We start from the raw sequence: 20612 nt of genomic DNA, 5'->3' as shown, positions 1-20612 counted from the left end.
AAGAGAAAAAGAACATGTGAAGTAAACAAAGAAAGCAAATAAACTTAGACAACCTTTAGATGAGACTCACTTTCCCAAAAGATTGATGTTATCATTTAAAATGGAATCCATCATGGTCACAGGATCTTCTGTGGTCAGACTAGATGAGCCATTTAGCTGGACGGCACTAGACATGAGAGGGCTGGTGCCATCACTGCCTGAACTTAGGGATTCTCTGGCTGGTTCACTCTGATCTCCACTCTGAATGACAGGTGCATATTCATCTTCATTGTCATCTTCAACAATGACAATATCAGGGTACTGGCTACAGCTAGATCAGCAATATGAGAAATAACCAATTACATTCTCAGACTAATTCAATAAATTCACCCTATCCAGTCACTCTCCATGGAAACTCTCTCCCCAAACCACCTGTCAAAAGGCTTTTCTTGGGTGTGTAGTTTAATGAAAATATTGATACTTCATATAATATAAGACCACAAAGAATCAATTAAAGGTCTTTAACTCCAAACTTTAAAAATAAGAATGAATTCTCATTACTTTTTGCTGGGAGTCTTTTCGCTGGAGGGAGGGGGGTTATGTGCTTGAATAATTTGGCTTAATTTTTCAGTTCAATAATTAAAATATGAGTCAGATATTAGTTTATCAAAGAATAAAGTAGTTTTAAATTTAGATCTCTGATAAAAAAAGAGTAATATTTTCAAAAATTGTATTTCACAATCTCCTTACTTGGAGGGATCAGATATAACATCCTCATTAGTTTCTGGAATAACTGGGATATTTTCTTCATCTGCATTATCATCAGTAACGTCATAAATAATGATATCATCTGAAATCCGCTCCCTTGGCTTTAAACCTTCAGTCCTACTGTGTGGAACCTAAAAAATCAGGTAGAAAATATATCAAAAAACTGAAATTATTTTGACTACTAAACAACATACCATTTAAAAAATGTTAACTGGGCACTGAGATACGATGGTAAGCAAAACAGATATGTTTTCTGCCCTTATGGGACTTATACACTAAATTGGTATTAGAAGTACCAATTTACAGAGGTATGAGATGTATTATCTGCATGCTACTTAACTATTTCTTTTACTGTAAGGGACATTAAAGATGACATGCCTCAGAATGTTTCTATGAAAAGATCTTCAAATTTTAAAGATTTTTTATACCCAAAGAGTAAAAAAGTCTTAGGACTTCATCAGAAATCTCGAACATAACCAGATGGCCACTGGGCTGATGGGGATTATTTCATCTCAAGCTACTCTGTTTGACGCCATGTTTTATTCTTACTCATTAAATGGTTTCCTTAAAAGGGGGAAAAAAACACTTCAACTATTCCACAGCTAAATGTCAGTCTGGCATTTTAGCAATTATTATTTTTTTAAATTCAGCTACAGCTATATTCAGACCATGGCTACACTAATAAAAAAACATTCAATTCTCCAAAGCAAACTAAAGTCATTATTATAATAGAAAATTCTATCAATTTCAACTCTAGATAATATAGAGGCAAAAGATGCAAATCAAGTTAAATTAAGAAATCTTCACCCATTTACATGAGTCTTCAATCCTAAAAACAGGTATGCCTGATAATTTAAATAGTGGGAAGAGGAACCAGATGTCAGGTTAACTCTGACTTGCCTGAGAACAAAAATCTCAATACTTTAATAATAAATCTAAAGCAGTATTTAGAATTCTAAGATTTGAAAGTAACAATGATAATCAGATATTAAAAGAAGTCTGGACTCAACTAATTGCCACTGCGTATAAGTTTGACAATTTACCCAGAGAGCTTGTGAAAAAATGAAGGTAAACAAAAATATTTTTTTGAAATTGCTACAGTAGAAGAGTCTAGGTCTGTACACATTTATAATAAAAGTTGGAAACAACTTAAAATAACCAACGGACAAGTGCATAATTACATTATCATAATATTCAATTAATCTCATATAGTAGTTAAGATCAACTAAATCTCTATGTTTAATAAATCTCAAAAGCAAGACCAAGTGAAAGAGGCCACACTGCAAAATGATATGTACAAAATAATATCATTTATATAAAGCTTAGACATATGCAAAATAATACCAAATACTGTTCATGGATTCACACATCAATCGGCCATGGGAATGACACATACTACTTCAAGATAGTGATTTATCTCTGGGTGACAGGGGAGACTGGAGAGGGAGAGAAAAATGAACTTGGGAACAGGTAACTGAGACAACTGTATCTGTAATAGTTTATCTCTTAAAATAATCTAGAGCAAATGATAAAAAATGTCATGATTTAAAAGCTGGAGGATGAACAGTTAGATTATTCACTAAACTTTTTCAAATGCATGACATACTGCTGTAATAAAATTTAGTTTGAGATAATAAATATAAAACAGAATTTTAAAAATTACTTTATGATGGTGATTATCAGCTGGTTCTTTCACTATGTGCTGAAACAAATTCTTCTTTTGAGCTCCATTAGTGTTTAGAAGTAGAGGTCTGAAAATCAGAAGATATACATGAAGTTCAGTGAGCAAACATACATGGAGTTTAAATTGCTTCTAATAATTTAGCCACATATAAACACACTCATTTTAATAATGAATAAAAAATTTCAGTACACAAGAAACTCTTAAAAACGATTACCTCTTTGGAGGGGTATGGGGGATAGTGTATCCACGGCTTTTACTTCTCCATTCTTCTGTGTTATCTTTGTTATAATAAACACTATAAATTACTCTCCCCAAATATACTTCATTGCTGACTGAACTACATAACTCTTTATGGTTCTTACATAGTAAAAAGTAGGTAATATCGCAAAGACTCAATGGAAGTAGAGTTAATTCTACAGCATAAGCTGTAAGTATAACCAAGCTCTGCTAAAATCCTTTGCCTTACAAGATAATCTTTTTCTCCTTCTACCTATTCCTTTGTCCACTGTTTTCCTTATGTTTTAATTGTGACAAAGGTAGTTACTGACATTTATGGGTATCACAACCCATGGTCAATGTACAGGTTTTTAAAGACCCTTGTGAGTGGATTAAACATGAGATATCAAGTAAAAACTTTTTATGCTTTTTTCAGCATGTATCCTCTCTTTAAGAGTTTCTCTCACTGAGGACTAATGCTACAATAATTTGCTAATGTGAATGAAAGATGAACTCTTTATAAACCGTATGTATGTAAAACGACCATTTAGCCTATTCTAATCTTTCAAAAACAGCAAGATGACAATAGTAGGAAACACCACCACTCTTGAAATGTTAGAAGTATAATTTAACAAGGGAGGACTGTTCATCTGGGACAACACGCATACACTCAGCAAATGTAAACCATTCATGATTAAATTCTAACGTTTGGTTGTCTATAGATAGGTCAAAATGTATTATCATAAAATCTTACCTTTTACGTTTTAAACTCACAAGTTGGTTATTCTGAACCAATGTAACAATAAACTGGACAATCTAAAAGGAAAATATAAATAAGAAATATTCCATCATAGATTCTTAATTCTTTAGTCTATATTACAAGTCTTATAAAATTAATGCAGGTACTGTATGTCCTCTATTCTAAGTCACATAGTTTCTCACATATTAACATTTTAAATTTGGATGCATCTTACAATGATATTTAAAGAAATGTACCAGCATCCAGGCAGAAGAACAACCTGTGATAAAGTTGCTGCTACCTAAGATATAGAGGTACCTAGGACATCCATCTACCCATCTATCTATCTATATATCTAGCTTCCTACCCACCCATCCACCTATTTATCTATCAAATATTCAGTTCAATTATTTGTCTTGATAAGTACCAAGTATGCCTGGATACAGATCCCTATTTTTACTTAAAATTCTTTCAAGAAGATTATGACGCAGAAAAGAAAACTGATGTTTGACAGATATTTTTCTTATACCAGGTAATACAATTAGAGGCAAAAGAAACTGCCAACTCTCTCAGAATAGATCTTACTATTTTCAAGTTAGAAAAAGTTTATTGGCTAACTCTAGAAAAATTATTATTGAGACACTGAACATCTGTCAAAGCTTCCTGATGACAATCGCGGGAAGCTGATTTAATCTTCAGAGTCTGATTAAATTTAGAAAAAGACTATTAAACAGATCAAGACATGCAAACAATCCTTCATATTTTATGATAGTGTTTCTTAAAGTGTGGTCCATGGACCAGCAGCACTGGCCTAGGAGCTTTTTAAATATGCAAATTCTCTGCCTCACTCCAGAATTGCTGAATCTTAAATTCTGAGGATGAGGTCTAGCAACATGTGTTGTTTAGCAAGACCTCCAGGTGATACTGATATGAATGTGAGAACTGGTTTAGGGTATGTCTTGAAATTATACTGCCTAAAGGAGTTAAAAAAGTAAACTATTAAAAGCAGTATAGGGGCTTCCCTGGTGGCGCAGTGATTAAGAATACGCCTGCCAATGCAGGGGACACGGGTTCGAGCCCTGGTCCAGGAAGATCCCACATGCCACGGAGCAACAAAGCCCGTGCGCTGCAACTACCGAGCCTGCGTTCTAGAGCCCACGAGCCACAACTACTGAGCCCACATGCCACAATTACTGAAGCCTGCGTGCCTAGAGCCCGTGCTCCACAACAAGAGAAGCCACCGCAATGAGAAGCCTGAGCATCACAACAAAGAGTGGCCCCCGCTCGCCACAACTAGAGAAAGCCCGCGTGCAGCAACGAAGACCCAAGGCAGCCAAAGATATATAAATATTTTTTTAAAAAATTTATTTTAAAAAAAAGCAGCAGTATATCACTGAGATGTTATGAATAAAGGCCAAGTGACTGATGACTATTTAGACTCTGCAGAAGAGTTCCTTGTACAAGCTTTATGAAATATAATTACACAATTAAAATAGAGAATTGTCCATTGAAAATACACACCGTATAGCTTTAATTTTGTAATTCTCCCCCAAACGAGGCTACTAAATGGTTTGCCTTACAATCAGTATTAACTTTGCCATGGAGAAAAATATAGACATTTTAGTTGAAGAGTTAGACAGCATTAGAGTCTATGAAGAGGAGGTTAGCCACTAAATTGCTTATTCAAAAGAAAATGCTGACACCTGATGAAAAGACAACATTTAACCTTAAAGATATCTATGAAATAGTCCAATTACTTTTGTTAATTTATAAAAAAGTGTTAGGGAAAATTCTTAAAACATTAGTTGGCTGAATTTACAAGAACATGAATCTCTGGCTAAATTTCTCCTGAAATTTGCTGTGTATTTCAGTTCTCTTCTGACACTTTGGCATTATGTTGTAGAGTTCGTTTCCTGAAGGAGAAGATGAGGCATTTAACATTTACATCATTGGACTTCTTTAGCTGACAAGTTCTATAAAGACACCTCCCATATATTATTCCAATTAATCCAAGGCCAAACAGTAAATGGCAGAATTAGAAACAAATTCCAGGAATAGAGAAAATATTATCACCTGTCATCATGAATTATGTAAACTCCCTAACCCCACTAAAACACATAGATTCAAACTCAAATTTGAGCAGAAAGAATGTTAGATTTCATGAAAAACTGAAATGTTAAATAAGTATTTTATCAACTATCCTTGCTTTCAAAAAAAAAAAAACCCAACAAATTATGGAGTATTGTGAGTTGATATTTAACCAAAACATTGTTTTCTGAAAAAGATTAACAGATTTTAAAAATAAAGCACAGGTTAAGGTACACCTATCATTTAAAATCAGGTATTCTTAAACAGGGCTTCAAGTTGGAATCAAATATGAAAGTTTTAAAAATACATGTACTTGGACTAAACACTTAAAGTTGAATCCTACATTCAACCTTCACTTGCATACTTATTTTTAAAAATCAGTATACCTATTTTGACTATGGGCCAAAGGGTACAGCTACCATTCATCTCTGTGTTCTAACCCTGCTCCACTACACCCATATCCTTTCAGTCATAACACTATTTTTAGCTAACGGCCTCTGACTAGGAACAAACTGAAGCTCTCCCACCCTCCCTCCCCTGATAAAACCTGTTGCTTAAACTTAGTCCAGTTTACTCATGAGCAAAAAATAGCTGCCTTAATTACTTTTATGTTTCACCTCTTATTAACATATGAAAGCTGATATGAGAAGATTAAATCACAAGGACACAATTGCAGCAGAGATTTTCTGTTCCCCCAGTAATTTTCAGCTCATATACTAAAATCTAGGATTTATTTTACAACACTACATTAACTGCTTTTCTGCACATACGAATAGTGGCATACACTTATAACTCATTTTTTGAACACATAATTTGATCGACCGATTTGAAAATATTAGTCATTTATCTTCCAAGACCATATCTATGCCTTTTAGAATAAAAAATAGTAAGACAAAAAACAAAAAAAATCCCACACAGTAAAGCTATGTCTTTTACATAAAATATTAAGAAATTGGTAGTATATTGATTATACTCCTAAGAATTAAGTATAATAAAGTTGTTATATCAGGCAAAAAAATTTTACTAAAAGCTAATGAAACATTATCTGGAAGTATGGAATGACTACATTTAGTAATAATAAGAAATTTTTTTTATTACAAAGAATATGTAACACTTGGCTTAATTTGTTTGATTTCATAGTTTTACTTCTGTGTACCCAATACATAAGAAACTAAGATCAATCACTGACTACTCAATAGAGATTTCTGGGGGGGGGTCACAAATGGTACTCATTAAACAAATGCAGATTACAGTCACAGAGAAAAAAACTTACCTTTCGAATAACTTGTTGCTGTTGTGCATGTTTTGCTCGTAATTCTGACACCTCCTTCCAAAGGGACTCATTCTCACTATGTTATCATTTATGAAAAATAAAAATAAAAAAATTCAGTCAGATAAGCCAGACCTCAATATCTTTAATTAAGAACACCAGACGTGAACTAGTTTTTACTATATATCTTTATGAGACTAGGAAAACTTTGGTTCAATTACACAGAATGGCAACTAACCTTGACACAACTCCAGAATCCTTCCTTCATAACTGTAGTATCTTCTACTCATGGCAATGTATGCATGAAAACTTAAGATTTATGCTTACATCCATACATAGTAGGCCATTTACTCCTCTGACAATCTGCTTCATTACTTCCTGTTTAAAAAATAACCTAACTTTTCAACTATGGCTACCATGTGAATTCAGGACTTGTGCTTAGGAAACAATTCTTAAAGGGGAAATGACATTTACCCAACACTTGCTATGCCAGGCACTATTCTAAACATTTTATGTGTATTACTTAAACTTCTCTAAAATCTGTCAAGAAAGGAATTATCTCTATTTTATAGATGAGGAGACTGAGACTCAGAGAATTGAGAAGACTTACCCAAGATCACACAGACAATTTGTTAAGTATTGATGTCGAGCTGAAGTCTGTAAGACTCTAAAACTGTCTAAAGATCTGTCTCAAACACACGCATATAAATGTTTGGTTTTTTTAAAGCATATTAAAAGATGTGTTTTTTTAAAAGCATATCTAAATACATGACAAACCAATTATATGCCCAGCAGTAATAGTTTTTTTTCCTTCATTCACCATCTTCCATTGAAATTGCAGTTATTAAATGTTAGCAGCAATGATAATTTTGAGAAGGCCTGAAAGATTAATTCCTCTATTAAATGCTCTAATTTTTGCTCTTTTGTTAATTTACACAAAAGCCATCTTCCTCAATCCAAACTATTACAAAAGGGACTGAATTTAAATATAGAGGGCACAGAAAATAAGATTTTGATACTTAATAACTACTGTACTTTTTCTGACTCAGAAATATAAAGATACCGTCATCTGCCTACTAAAGATAAGTAGGAGAATGGTTACCACTAAGACTTACAGGAGGAATTTGAGATCCCACTCCTTAAAAGCTAAATCTGAGATTCAAGGAACTGGGTCAAAGGGCACTTCAACAGACACAAGATACATAGAGTAAACCAACATACGTGCTTAAATAAAACATGCAAAACTAGCAAGCTTCAAATTAAGACTTATTAAAAAAGGGAATCAAAGTCCAAGGTTACTCTCAATGAAGATACTTGAGTTAAGAATAGCTAAACTAACGTCCCACAATTGAAATGGGACAGACAATACATAAAATAAATACTCTTAAGACCTTGGTGCCTATTTACTATAAGAGAATTCCAACTACTTACTAAGAAGAGAAATATAGGTCTACTCTATACACAAGTTGTTACTGTGGCATTAGGATAATGGTGCCAAAAATTGTAGTAAAACAAAATACAGCACTTTTCTGTAGATAAAAGGTTTGAATATCACTTTCCCAAGTCAATGTAAAGTAAGTATCAAGTAGGACAAGTCTCTAGTGTCCTTTTTTCCCTATTTTTTGTGTCCTATTTTTTCCTAAAAGATAGGCCACATAGAAAATGTCCTAAGAAACTTCTATAAAAGAAAGGATAGGTAGCGTATGCTGTATTTTTTTTTAAGATTTTTTTATGTGGACTAATTTTGAAGCCTTTATTGAATCTGTTACAATATTCCTTCTGTTTTTTTATGTTTTTTGGCCGCGAGGCATGTGCAATCTTAGCTCCCCAACCAGGGATCAAACCCACACCCCTGGCATTGGAAGGTGAAGTCTTAACCACTGGGTCCACTGGGTCCAGAGAAGTCCCTGTAGTATGGCTTTTGGTCCTCATATGTGTGTAAACATATGAAATTCAACCTAAGTAGAATCATAGTTTCCTACACCAACTTAATGATCTATTATTTCATCAGTAACACTTGTGCATCAAATTGTTTTGACTGACCAGGTTTATATATTCTTTCAACACCATCATGAAAATACAATATTGGGGTAAAGTTTATGGCTACAAATAAAAAATAAAGGGAATCAATACTTAAGAAAAAGGCTTTTGATCTTGGCTTCAACAATGTAATCTAGGTACTTAAAGCACTAACCTCCAAACCTCAACACACACATACACACCAACCCCCATATTAGGATTATATTTGGAAATAATACTTTACCTTTTTAATTCAGAAAGCCTGGACTCAATAGTTTCTTGTTTTATTTGAACCTTCTGAGCACTACTTATAATTTTTGTTAAATCTTCCTGACGAATTTTATTTTCTTCTGGTTTTGCAGATGAAACCTTTCAAAAAGTAAATGTAGGAAATTAAACAAATACTAAACACCATGATTATAATTCAAAACTTCCCTGTTATAAGACGTTTTTGTAGCCTGTCCAGGAAGTGAGATTTAGTTCCAAAAGCCCAGGAAAAGAATAGACTTCATAGCTCAAAGAGAGGATAAGGAATAATCAGTTTATTTATTTTTAATGTGGAAAAGTTTCCATAAGCAGGAGCAACTTAAGGGCTTTTTTTTTTGTTTTCATTTTCTTCTGTCAAATTCCCAGTAATTTCCCCAAGCCTATTTATTATTGCATTCCACTTTTAATTAAATTTATGCAGAATAGTTGCACACTAAGACCATGTTCTTTCATGGTCCACTACCCTTTTACCGCCCCCCACCCCACCTTGTGAATTTACTCAAAATATCTTATTTCAGCAAAACATATCATCCATTCAAAAATGTATTATTTAAATTCCTACTATATATAAGGGACTTATTCTGAGCACTAGATATTCAGCAGTGAACTAAAGAAAAACGCCCTCCAGACAGCTGACTTTCTAGTAGGAACTTATGATTTTAAGTTAAATTATAAGGAGTGAGCCATCACCATATAGATGACTCCTTATCCTAAGTCAGAATGTAAACATTTCCTTTCCTCTAAAAAGTGTTTAAAGACTGAGCCCTCCATACAGTTGAGCGCAGAGGAAAAAAAAAATAAAGGGCAAAATAATTAAAGCTTCATTAGTCTAAGTTGTCCCAACAAGAAAACCTGTGTATTTCAGTACCTTCTTAATGTCAACAAATGAAATATGTCTTGGCCAAGTATACTACATGTTAACGCCCTAATTAAATCATGTTAACAATAGCTCACCTTCCTTTTAATGTTCTCCAACAAGTCATCCTGGCCTTGTTTGAAGTAAGGATGCTGAAATTCAACAGGACCATCTCGTTCTTGCTTCACAATTCCAGAGTCAATATGTACTACTTTACGAAAACCATCTGAAAAAGATTCAAAATTCAGATTTTGAATAAAATTTTAAATAGACAAAAGTAAAAACTTAAAAAATTAATGGTGCTTCTATGGAATATATTTTCCTTTATCATCCTAATGGTGGAAAAGGTTTAATCAGTGACTGATGACAGTACTCCAATTAAACTGCTATCCATACTCACACATATTCAGTTGCCTTACAAAACTTGCCATGTTGTTGTGCTTGAAATATTTGGGAAGAATTTCTTTTGCAAATCTTTGTTCATCCAAAACCAGAAAGCTTTGGCCATTCTGAAAAAAATTGAAAACGTCAATTAGTTAAGATCCTCTGAAATTAGGTGATACATATGAACCTCAAAACTTGGCAGTCCTTCCATGACACCTTCAGACCATCATTTTATTCCTGTTAATAGCAGCAAAAACAAACTGCAATTAAGCTACAAATTTCAATTAAGCTCCAAACTGCAATTAAACTTTTTGATGTCAATCTCAAAAGTTTAGGAGTATGTATCAAACCAAAAGCTGCATCAAACTTTATAGTTAAATATTAGAAGATTTCCATTCTTCTAATCAAAAACTAATAAAATACAGTATGTAGCTAGTATAATTACTTAACAATGTTTTAAAGCCAATGCAATTAAGACAAAAATAAGATAAAATTTGAAAGAAAGTCATATTTTATCAATAAACATAATTATATATTTGTACAATCAACTGAAAAACCACAAGAGAATTCAGTAAGATATCTAGCTACTAATTGACACACTAATAACGAAAGGTCAGAAAGAAAAATTTTTTAAAAATCCCATTTACCACTGCAACAAAAAGAATAAAATACATAGGAATAAACCTACCTAAGGAGACAAAAGACCTGTACTCTGAAAACTGTAAGACATAGATGAAGGAAATCAAAGATGACACAGATGAAAAGATATAACATATTCTTGAATTGGAAGAATCAATATTGTCAAAATGACTATACTACGCAAAGCAATCTACAGATTCAATGCAATCCCTATCAAATTACCAATGGCGTTATTCACAGAACTAGAACAAAAAAAATCTTAAAATCTGTATGGAGACACAAAAGACCCTGAAAAACCAAAGCAATCTTGAGAAAGAAAAAATGAAGCTGGAGGAATCAGGCTCCCTGATTTCAGACTATACTACCAAGCTACAGTCATCAAAATGGTATGGTACTGGCAAAATAACAGAAATATAGATCAATGGGACAGGATAGAAAAGCCCAGAAATAAACCCATGCACCTATGGTCAATTAATCTACAACATAGGAAACAAGACTATACAATACAGGACAGTCTCTTCAATAAATGGTGCTGGGAAAACTGGACAGCTACATGTAAAAAAATGAAATTAGTATACTCTTTAAAACCGTACACAAGAATAAACTCAAAATGGATTAAAGACCTAAATGTAAGACCAGATACTATAAAACTCTTAGAGAAAACATAGGCAAAACACTTGACATAAATCACAACAATATCTTTTTTAAGCCATCTCCTAGAGTAATGGAAATAAAACCAAAAATAAACAAGTGGGACCTAATTAAACTCCTCTGCACAGCAAAGAAAACCACAGACAAAACAAAAAGACAAACCAAAGAATGGGAGAAAACATTTGCAAAGATGAGACTGACAAGGGATTAGTCTCCAAAATTTACAAACAGCTCATGCAGCTCAATATCAAAAAAACAAACAACCCGATCAAAAAATGGGCAGATGACCTAAATATAGACATTTCTCCAAAGAAGACATACAGATGGCCAAGTGGCACAAGAAAAGATGCTCTACATCTCTAATTATTAGAGAAAGGCAAATCAAAACTACAATGAGATACCACCTCACACCAGTCAGAATGACGATCATCAAAAATCCTACAAACAGTAAACGCTGGAGAGAGTTTGGAGCAAAAGGAAGCCTCCTACACTGTTGGTGGGAATGTAAATTGGTTCATGCACTATGGGAAACAGTATGAAGGTTCCCTAAAAAAACTAAAAATAGAGCTACAATATGATCCAGCAATCCCACTCCTGGGTATATATCCAGAAGAAAACATGGTTTGAAAGGATTACATGCACCCCAATGTTCACTGCAGCACTGTTTACAATAGCCAAGACATGGAAGCAACCTAAATGTCCATCGACAGATGAATGGATAAATAAGATGTGGTACATATATCCAATGGAATATTACTCAGCCATCAAAAGAATGAAAGAACGCCATTTGCAGCAACATGGATGGACCCTGAGGTTATTATACTAAGTAAACTAAGTCAGACAAATATCATACAATATTGCTTATATGCAAAATCCAAAAAAATATACAAATGAACTTATTTTCAAAACAGAAACAAACTCACAGACTCAGGGAACAAATTTATGGTTACCACGGGGAAGGGTGGGAGGCAAGGGATAGACTGGGATTTGGGGATTGACATGTACAGACTACTATATTTAAAATAGATAACCAACAAGGACCTACTGTATAGCACAGAGAACTATACTCAATATTATGTAACAACCTAAATGGGAAAAGAAATTGAAGAAGAATAGACACACATATAACTGAATCACTTTGCTGTACACCTGAAACTAACCCATGGTTAATCAACTATGCTCCAATATGAAAAAAAATTAAAAAAAAATAAAGTCACTAGTGTATTTCCATATAAAAAATAAACAATTTGAAATTTCCTTCTAAAATAATCAAAATAATATGGTAGTGACATAAAGACAGACCAATCAATGGAACAGAATAGAAAATCCAGGAATGAACCCTCATACATACAGTCCAAGAATTTTTGACAAGGATGCCAAGACAATTCAATGGAGGGACTTCCCTGGTGGTGCAGTGGTTAAGAATCCACCTGCCAATGCAGGGGACATGGGTTTGAGCCCTGGTCCAGAAGATCTCACATGCCGTGGAGCAACTAAGCCCACGTGCCACAACTACTGAGCCTGCACTCTAGAGCCCACGAGCCACAACTACTGAGCCCGCGTACCACAACTACTGAAGCCTGCACGCCTAGAGCCCGTGCTCTGCAACGAGAAGCCTGCGCACTGCAACAAAGAGTAGCCCCTGCTCGCCGCAACTAGAGAAAGTCCACGCGCAGCAACGAAGACCCAACTCAGCCAAAAAAAAGACAATTCAACGGAAAAAGAACAGCCTTTTCAACAAACCATGCTGGTAAAACTGGATACTCACATGCAAAAGAATGAAGTTGACTCCTTACCTTATACCATATACAAAAATCAACTCAAAACAGATCAAAAGCTTAAACAGGACAGCTAAAACTATAAAAATCTTAGAAGAAAACACAAGGGGGAGAAGCTTCATGACAATGGATTTGGCAAAAATTTCTTGGATAACCAAAAGCACAGGCAACAAAAGCAAAAACAGACAAATGAGGCTACCTCAAACTTTAAAACTTTTGCGTAAAGAACACTATCAAGAGAGTGAAAGGGTAACCCATGCAGGGGACACGGGTTCGTGCCCCGGTCCGGGAAGATCCCGCATGCTGCGGAGCGGCTAGGCCCGTGAGCCATGGCCACTGAGCCTGCGCGTCCGGAGCCTGTGCTCTGCAATAGGAGAGGCCACAACAGTGACAGGCCCGCGTACCACAAAAAAAAAAAAAAGGGCAAAGGATTCGATTAGACATTTTCCCAAAGAATACATACAAATGGGCAACAAGTATGTGAAAAGGTGCTCAACATCACTGATCATCAGGGAAATGCAAATCAAAACCACAATGAGACATCACCTCATACTTTTTAGGATGGCTATTCCTAAAAAAACAAAAAAACAAACCAACAAGTGTTGGTGAGGGATGTAGAGAAAAGGGAACCTTTGTATACTGTCAGTGGGAATGTAAATTGGTAATGTCATTATGGAAAATGGTATGAAGGTTCCTCAAAAAGTTAAAAATAGAACTACCATATGATCCAGCAGCCCTCTTTTGGGTATATACCCAAAGGAAATGAAATCAGTATCTCTAAGAGATATCTGGGCTCCCATGTTCACTGCAGCATTATTCACAATAACCAAGACACAGAAACAACCTAAATGTCCAACAAAGAAAGAAGAAATTGTGAGATATATACATACTTTATACATATATTGATATATTTTATACATACATACACAATGAAACATTATTCAGCCTTAAAAAAGAAAGAGATTCTGCCACTTGCAACAACATGGATGATCCTCTAATTTCTTACTAACAACACAATTTTGTCTGATGCTACAAATACATTTCTCAGTCCCTCTTAGAAACAGAGGTGGCCAAATAACACATCTGGCAAACAAGATATAAGCAAAATGGATTGAGCGGAGCTTCCACAAAAGCTTCTAAAAGGGAAAAGACTCAAAGTGTCAAACTCCTACATCTCATATTCCTGCTCAGAACCTGGAGCCAACGGCTAGAGCTCCAGTAATGACTGAAGTAGAAGGAACTAAGTATGGCTGAAAGGTTGAGAAGGTGACTCAGTATCTTCAGATGTAAGAGTACATCTTCAGATGTAAGAGTACATCTCTATACAGTACATCTCTATTTTGTTTAAGCCATTGTTGTCTGGATTTCTATTACTTGTGTCTGAACTTAAACTTAACTGACAACAGACATTTAAAAAATTCAATAAAGTTGAAAGCTTACTAACATAAAAATATATCCAACATTTATGACAAACGATTAACTGCATTAATTAAAAATTTTCTATCAGTAAGATGAAACACTCAATGTGAAATTTAGAAGATCAGATCTCATTCATAATAAAATGTACAGTAAAATAATGAATTTCACTTATTAGATTGGCAAATTTTTTAAAGTTTAAAAATAACCACTGTTGGTTATTAGGTAGTAGCTATTAAAATTTAAAAATGCATACATCTTTTTCTATCTTAAAAGGACTTTCCCTCTACCTTACTTCCTCTCAATCTATCCACCCCATCTGTCTTTTCATTCACTGCAAAATTTGACAAATATTTTAAAGCCCTCTTCTCCAATTCAGGGCCATCTACTTACTCTCACTAAAATTTGGTTTCAGTTTTTGTGCCTCTACTGAAACTGTTTTTTCTAAAATGTCAAATGCCAAATTCAATGCCCTCTTTTCAGTCCTCATCTTCCTACACCTCTCTGTGGCATTTCATTTGGCACTACTGACACTCCCCTTCTTAAATGCTCTGCTCTTATGGCTTCGAAACTATACAATGGGTCTCCTATCTCTCATGTTTCTTTTCAATTGTTTTCCAGCTGTCAAGAGGTAGTGGGTTTTTTAAGTTTCTATCCTTGATTATGATACCTTTTATACTCTTTCCTTAGGCAGTCTCATCCACACCAATTTCTCTAATTACTGACTTTATTATGTATAATGATTATCACAACTATGCCTCTGCCCCTGACCATCTCAAATTTCCCACTTGAATTTTTCAATCATTAACATTTTTACACAATGTTCTTTGACTCACTCACTTGTCTATTTCAAACCCATCATCCTACTCCTCCAAAGTCAACTTTTTCCTGTATTCTCCATCCCGGCATGCCCTGTCCCCTCTAAGCTACCCAATTAATTCTGTCATCAATAACAAAAAGGCAAATTAAAAATTCTCAATTTTAACAGCTAGTAACTTAAAGGGGAAATATTTAAAACATTTCCTTTAAAAATAAGAGAAAGGGATCCCATGATTGCTGCTTCTATCTGACACCCTGAGGTATCTTAGCCACTGCAAAAAATGAAACTGAAGGTATAAGGTTCTCAAAATAAGAACAAAACTGTCATATCCAGACACCTATGGATGTACACTTTGAGAATCCAAATCAGTAAAATGATTAGCTCACTGGTTTATTATCAATATACAAACGTTACTTGTGTTTCTAATTACCAGCAACAGCAATTATTTTTCATTAAAGGATACCACTTAAAATATCTATAAAATCTAACAAAGCTGTACAAGATCTAATTGCAAAAAATATAAAATTTTATTAAATAACAAAATGAATTTAGAAAAATGATTTGTTCCCATGAATATATCATATCATAAAGATACCTATTTTCCCTAATCTGATTTACAGTTTCAGTACAATTCCAGTAAAAAAAAAATCCTAATAGGTTTGCTTTGTTTTTTTCTTTAATGGAACTTGATTTTAAAACATATATGGAAGAGCAAAGACCAATAGTAGTCAAGGCACTCCTGAAGACTAGGTTGCCCTCCCAAAAGCTTTACAGAGCTACAGTAATTAAGACATGTGATACAAGAAAAAGGATAAATTATCCAGTGGAACAAAATAGAGAACCTAGACACAAAAACACAATCTACATATAATTTTGCTTATAAGACAGAGGTAGCAACACAAATCACTAGAGGAAGAAGAAACTGTTCAATAAAGGGGCTAAAACAACTAAATATGGAAAACAATGAAACAGAATCCCTTATACCACACACAAAAATCAATTCCAGTGAATTAAAGATTTAGATATAAAATTCAAACCTTTAAAATTTTCAGAAAAAAAAAAAAGAGATGGAAAAGTATTTCTCTCTCCTTGGGGTAGGAAAGCAAAAACATCCTGAAGAAACAAAGAACATGAACCACAAAAAAGGCTGATATATTAAATTATACTAAAATTAAGAACTTATACTCATCAAAACAAAGTAAAAAAGATAAGCCACAACTAGGAGAAGACAGAGGCAACACGTACATCCAAAAAGATGCAGAATTACAAGGAATTCCTACAAATAATAAAAGATAAACCACCCAACAGAAAAATGGTCAAACATTTCATAGAATACGAAACACAAATGGCCAATAAATATGAAAAGGTGTTTGAACACATTAATTATCAGGGAAATATAAATTAAGACCTCATTGATATAATATTTTATATCCACTAGATTGGTAAAAACTCAGAAGAATGAGAATATCAAGTTTTGAAGAGACAAATTAATGGGAAATCTCATGCATGGCTAAAAGGAGTATAAGCTGATTTTTTTCGGAAAATAATTTGATCTTGAGGTTGAGCGTGCCATACCTTATTTTCCAGAAATTCTACTCCTCAATGTAGGTGTAACTACCTTACAGAAATTTTTGCTTATATACACCAGAAGAGGTGTATAAGAAAAGTATAACAGCATTTGACATGGTTGATCATCTCTTTCTTGAACCATTTTCTTCCATTAACTTATATGACCTCACTCCCTTGTGTTTTCTCCTTTCTCACTGTTCCTTCTCAATCTCTCTTGCTGGCTTTTTCTTGTCTTCATACTCTCTAAATATTAGAATACCCTATCTTGCAGGTCCTTCTATCTTCATCTGTCTCCCTGGATGATCTCATCCAGTCCCATGGCTTTACCACTCACAAGCTCCAAACTCCACCTTGTATGCTAGTCTTACGTTATCTAAATAACCTATTCAACATTGCCACTTGAAGGTCTTGGAGTACAGAAGTCATTCATGCTGTTCTCCTTTCCAGCACTGCACTTCCCCAGCTCCTTTGAAATAAGGTGTCGTCATATGACCAAGTGTGGTCAGTGAAATGCAAGCAAAACAAAACACGTCTGAAGTAATACTAGCGATCCATTTGTAATCTCAAAGTTAACATGGCCAAACAGAATCCCCACCTGCACTTCTCCGAATCTTCCCGCATCTCAGCAAATGGTACCATCATCCATCCGTTGCTCAGGCCAAATACACGAGTCATTCTAATTCGTTTCTATCTCTCCTCCAACTCCAGAAAATTTATCATTAAGATCCGTGACCTTGCCTTCAAAGTAGATATTACATCTGCTGCTCACCACCTCCACTGTTATTACCCTAGTCTTAACCACGCTATTTTCAATACCATAGTGGAAAACTGTGATAGTCTTCTAACTACTTCCCTCATTTCCAATCTCCTTACCATGCCCTAAGGCCCTACACCATTTGCTTCTGCCTACCTCTCTGACCTCACTCTCATGTTATCTAAAGATAATCCAACTACATGGGCCTTCTGCAATCATATGAACATGCTATGCTCAAGGTCTTTACATTTTCCATTCCTCTTTGCCAGATCCATCTTTTCTAATCATTCAGATCTCTGCTCACATATCACCTCCCCAAAGAGGCTTCATCGTCACTCTACCTAAAATACAACAGATTCCACTCATTTTACATGCTAGTTATGAATTTACTGCGCCAAATTCATTCTTCAATGTCTGCTCTGCAAACATGGAGCTGAGTCTTAAATATCTTTCTTTTCGAGCATGGTGTTAAGCTTTGTCATAGAAGATACTAGAGAGATATTACAAGAGGAAGGGATTACCCTTCCTGGTTCCAGTGTGTCCTTGGCAGGTTCCTGCTGTGCAGGCAGGTTCTCCAGCACCTAGCTCTTGCAGTGCACAGAAGGCAGCAGCACCCTAAGGCCAGCAGCTTCCCCCAACACTCCCCTCTCCCTTGGGAGGCTTCAAATCAGAGTATCTCTGGCCAGACATCTCTCCATGAATAGCTTTCTAGGGTACCCTAAAGCATAGGCTAATAAACATGTTCTTAAAGGGCTAGATAATAAATATTTTAGGCTTGCAGGTCATAACTCTGCCCCTGTAGCAAGAAAGCAACTACAGACAATACGTAAGTACACTGAGCATGGCTATATTCCAAATAAACTTTACTTTTAAAACACATGGTTGGCCCACAGGCCATAATCTGCCAACCCCTGCCCTAGAAAGCATATTTCCCGGCAAGTTCTGAAGGATGGATTTCTAGTAAGTCCCACTAGTGTGGCATCACCGATGTCTTTGCCATTCAGTGAAATATAGTCATTCTCTCTCCAACAAGATCTTAGACTTCGGGGAAGGGCTCTTATTTGGGCACTTGCTCTTAGGCCTACCAGTGATGGCTGCTTCGTATAACTGCTATTCCTACCTTCTTTAGAGTTTTCTTTACCCCAATTCTCCTAATATAGTTATCCTATTAAACTTTCTCTGTTCAAAATACTGTGTGATTTCTGTCTCCTAATTGCACTCTCTCTTTACCCTGCTTTATTTTGTTATCACTAACTAAAATTATATTATTTGTGTTTGCTTACTTTTTAATTATCAGTATCCTTCACTAAAATGTAAGATCTATGAAGGCAGCTATTTTGTTAACTACTGAATGGATTCCTACTACCTAGCACACTGTCTGGTTGTAACAGAGTCACAACTATTGTGAGTGACAATAAATGAGTCTTTGATCACAGTGGACCAAATTATATTTTTAGAATTTCAACTCTTGGATTATATATATCAAATGAGGAGATGAATGCATCTTGTTTATATTGCTCTCTCTCTCAAACACACACAACCCTAACTCACTAATATTGTTCTGCGTCTCTGCTTATGGTATTCCTTCACTCGCTACTTCAAAATTAATAAGTAACTTCTTTGAGTGCAAAATTTCTACCTTACTGCTGTTTAAACCTGTGAAGCTTAAGCACTGCAACACAGAACTCTCCCTATGCATTTTATAAGGGACAAAAAGCCACTATTACTCAGTAGGGTGAGAAGGATGGTAGCTTCTCTTTAGGCCTAACCCATAAATGTTAGCAAGCTTCCAAATAGTAATTGTTTCTGCTCAAACTGGTACTCTTGGTTATAAACGTCCAAAATACTCTTAATAATAATCTAATACTTCAGCCCCATTACTTTAAAAGTTTCCAAAATAGAAGTCTCTTTTTTAAACAACCGGTCTATAATTTCTTAATGTTTACCAACCATTCCTTGTGAGTCTCTAGCTCTTTCTCTTATGTATACAAATAAAAAATACTAGTCTGTGAATCAGTCAACTTTTCTGTAGGTCCATCTAAAGTGGATTTAACCCCTATTCTGCCACATTTTTGGCCTTTCTTGTTTTCACTTGAGAGTACTGCTGGGAAATTCAAAACAATACCATAACACTGGGAAGTCTAAAGATCTACTGTTCAAATTCATCCAAAACAGCTAGAAAACACTGGACAAATTCTGGTTTTGCTCCCTTTCCCTCCTATTTCCTGATCTGTCTCTGCTGACTTGAGATGGATAGGGAAGTACAGACTGCCATAGGGCACGAAAAGGTAGAACAGATGGGTATGAAGTCTTTGGTGGAAATCACTTCTTGGTATTCTCAAGCAACCTGAAGAACTGAGACAAAGGAAGTAACACTGGTAAAACAGTGACTTTCCAGTTCTTTCTTTTTTTAATATTGCTTCACTTCAACATACACTGAGTATCATATATCAGTAACAGTAAAGGCTGTTCCTTACGATCAATGGCAAGAACTTCCATTCAACTTCCACAACTTCTTGTCCCTGAAGATCAAGTTTCCCCAGTTGCTACCAAGCTAAACCTGTGCCCTCTGTTGAGGACTCTGTTACATTTAAAACAGCTTTAGGTTGTTCAACAGTACTATCCCTGTCCTCGATTCTGGTAACAGACTGCCTACCAGAGCCAAAATAGCTATAGGAAATGTAAAAACAGACAAAAAAGAAAGGAAAAAGAAAT

The 20612-nt window shown here is 35.0% G+C and overlaps 1 protein-coding gene across 6 annotated transcripts in view; it reads right to left on the bottom strand.

Annotated features, from left to right (window-relative positions):
* Positions 1–20612, bottom strand: part of HSF2 (heat shock transcription factor 2) — a 40351-nt gene that overhangs the window by 16429 nt on the left and 3310 nt on the right. For all 6 annotated transcript variants that reach the window (XR_004529246.2, XM_019951852.3, XM_019951855.3 and 3 more), the window contains 8 exons: positions 10287–10395; positions 9985–10112; positions 9008–9132; positions 6748–6823; positions 3402–3463; positions 2411–2498; positions 730–878; positions 71–310 (listed from right to left, as the gene is read on the bottom strand). Coding sequence is in view for 5 of the 6 variants with exons in the window: in XM_019951852.3 (XP_019807411.1) it covers positions 71–310; positions 730–878; positions 2411–2498; positions 3402–3463; positions 6748–6823; positions 9008–9132; positions 9985–10112; positions 10287–10395 (977 nt within the window). In the remaining variant the exon portion in view is untranslated. The remainder of the gene's footprint in view (positions 1–70; positions 311–729; positions 879–2410; positions 2499–3401; positions 3464–6747; positions 6824–9007; positions 9133–9984; positions 10113–10286; positions 10396–20612) is intronic.

Source organism: Tursiops truncatus, chromosome 12, assembly GCF_011762595.2.
Source record: "Tursiops truncatus isolate mTurTru1 chromosome 12, mTurTru1.mat.Y, whole genome shotgun sequence".
In the NCBI taxonomy this organism is placed as follows: Eukaryota; Metazoa; Chordata; class Mammalia; order Artiodactyla; family Delphinidae; genus Tursiops; species Tursiops truncatus.
The sequence above is the reverse complement of the archived record's forward strand: the minus strand, read 5'-3'. Positions and strand labels throughout refer to the sequence as shown.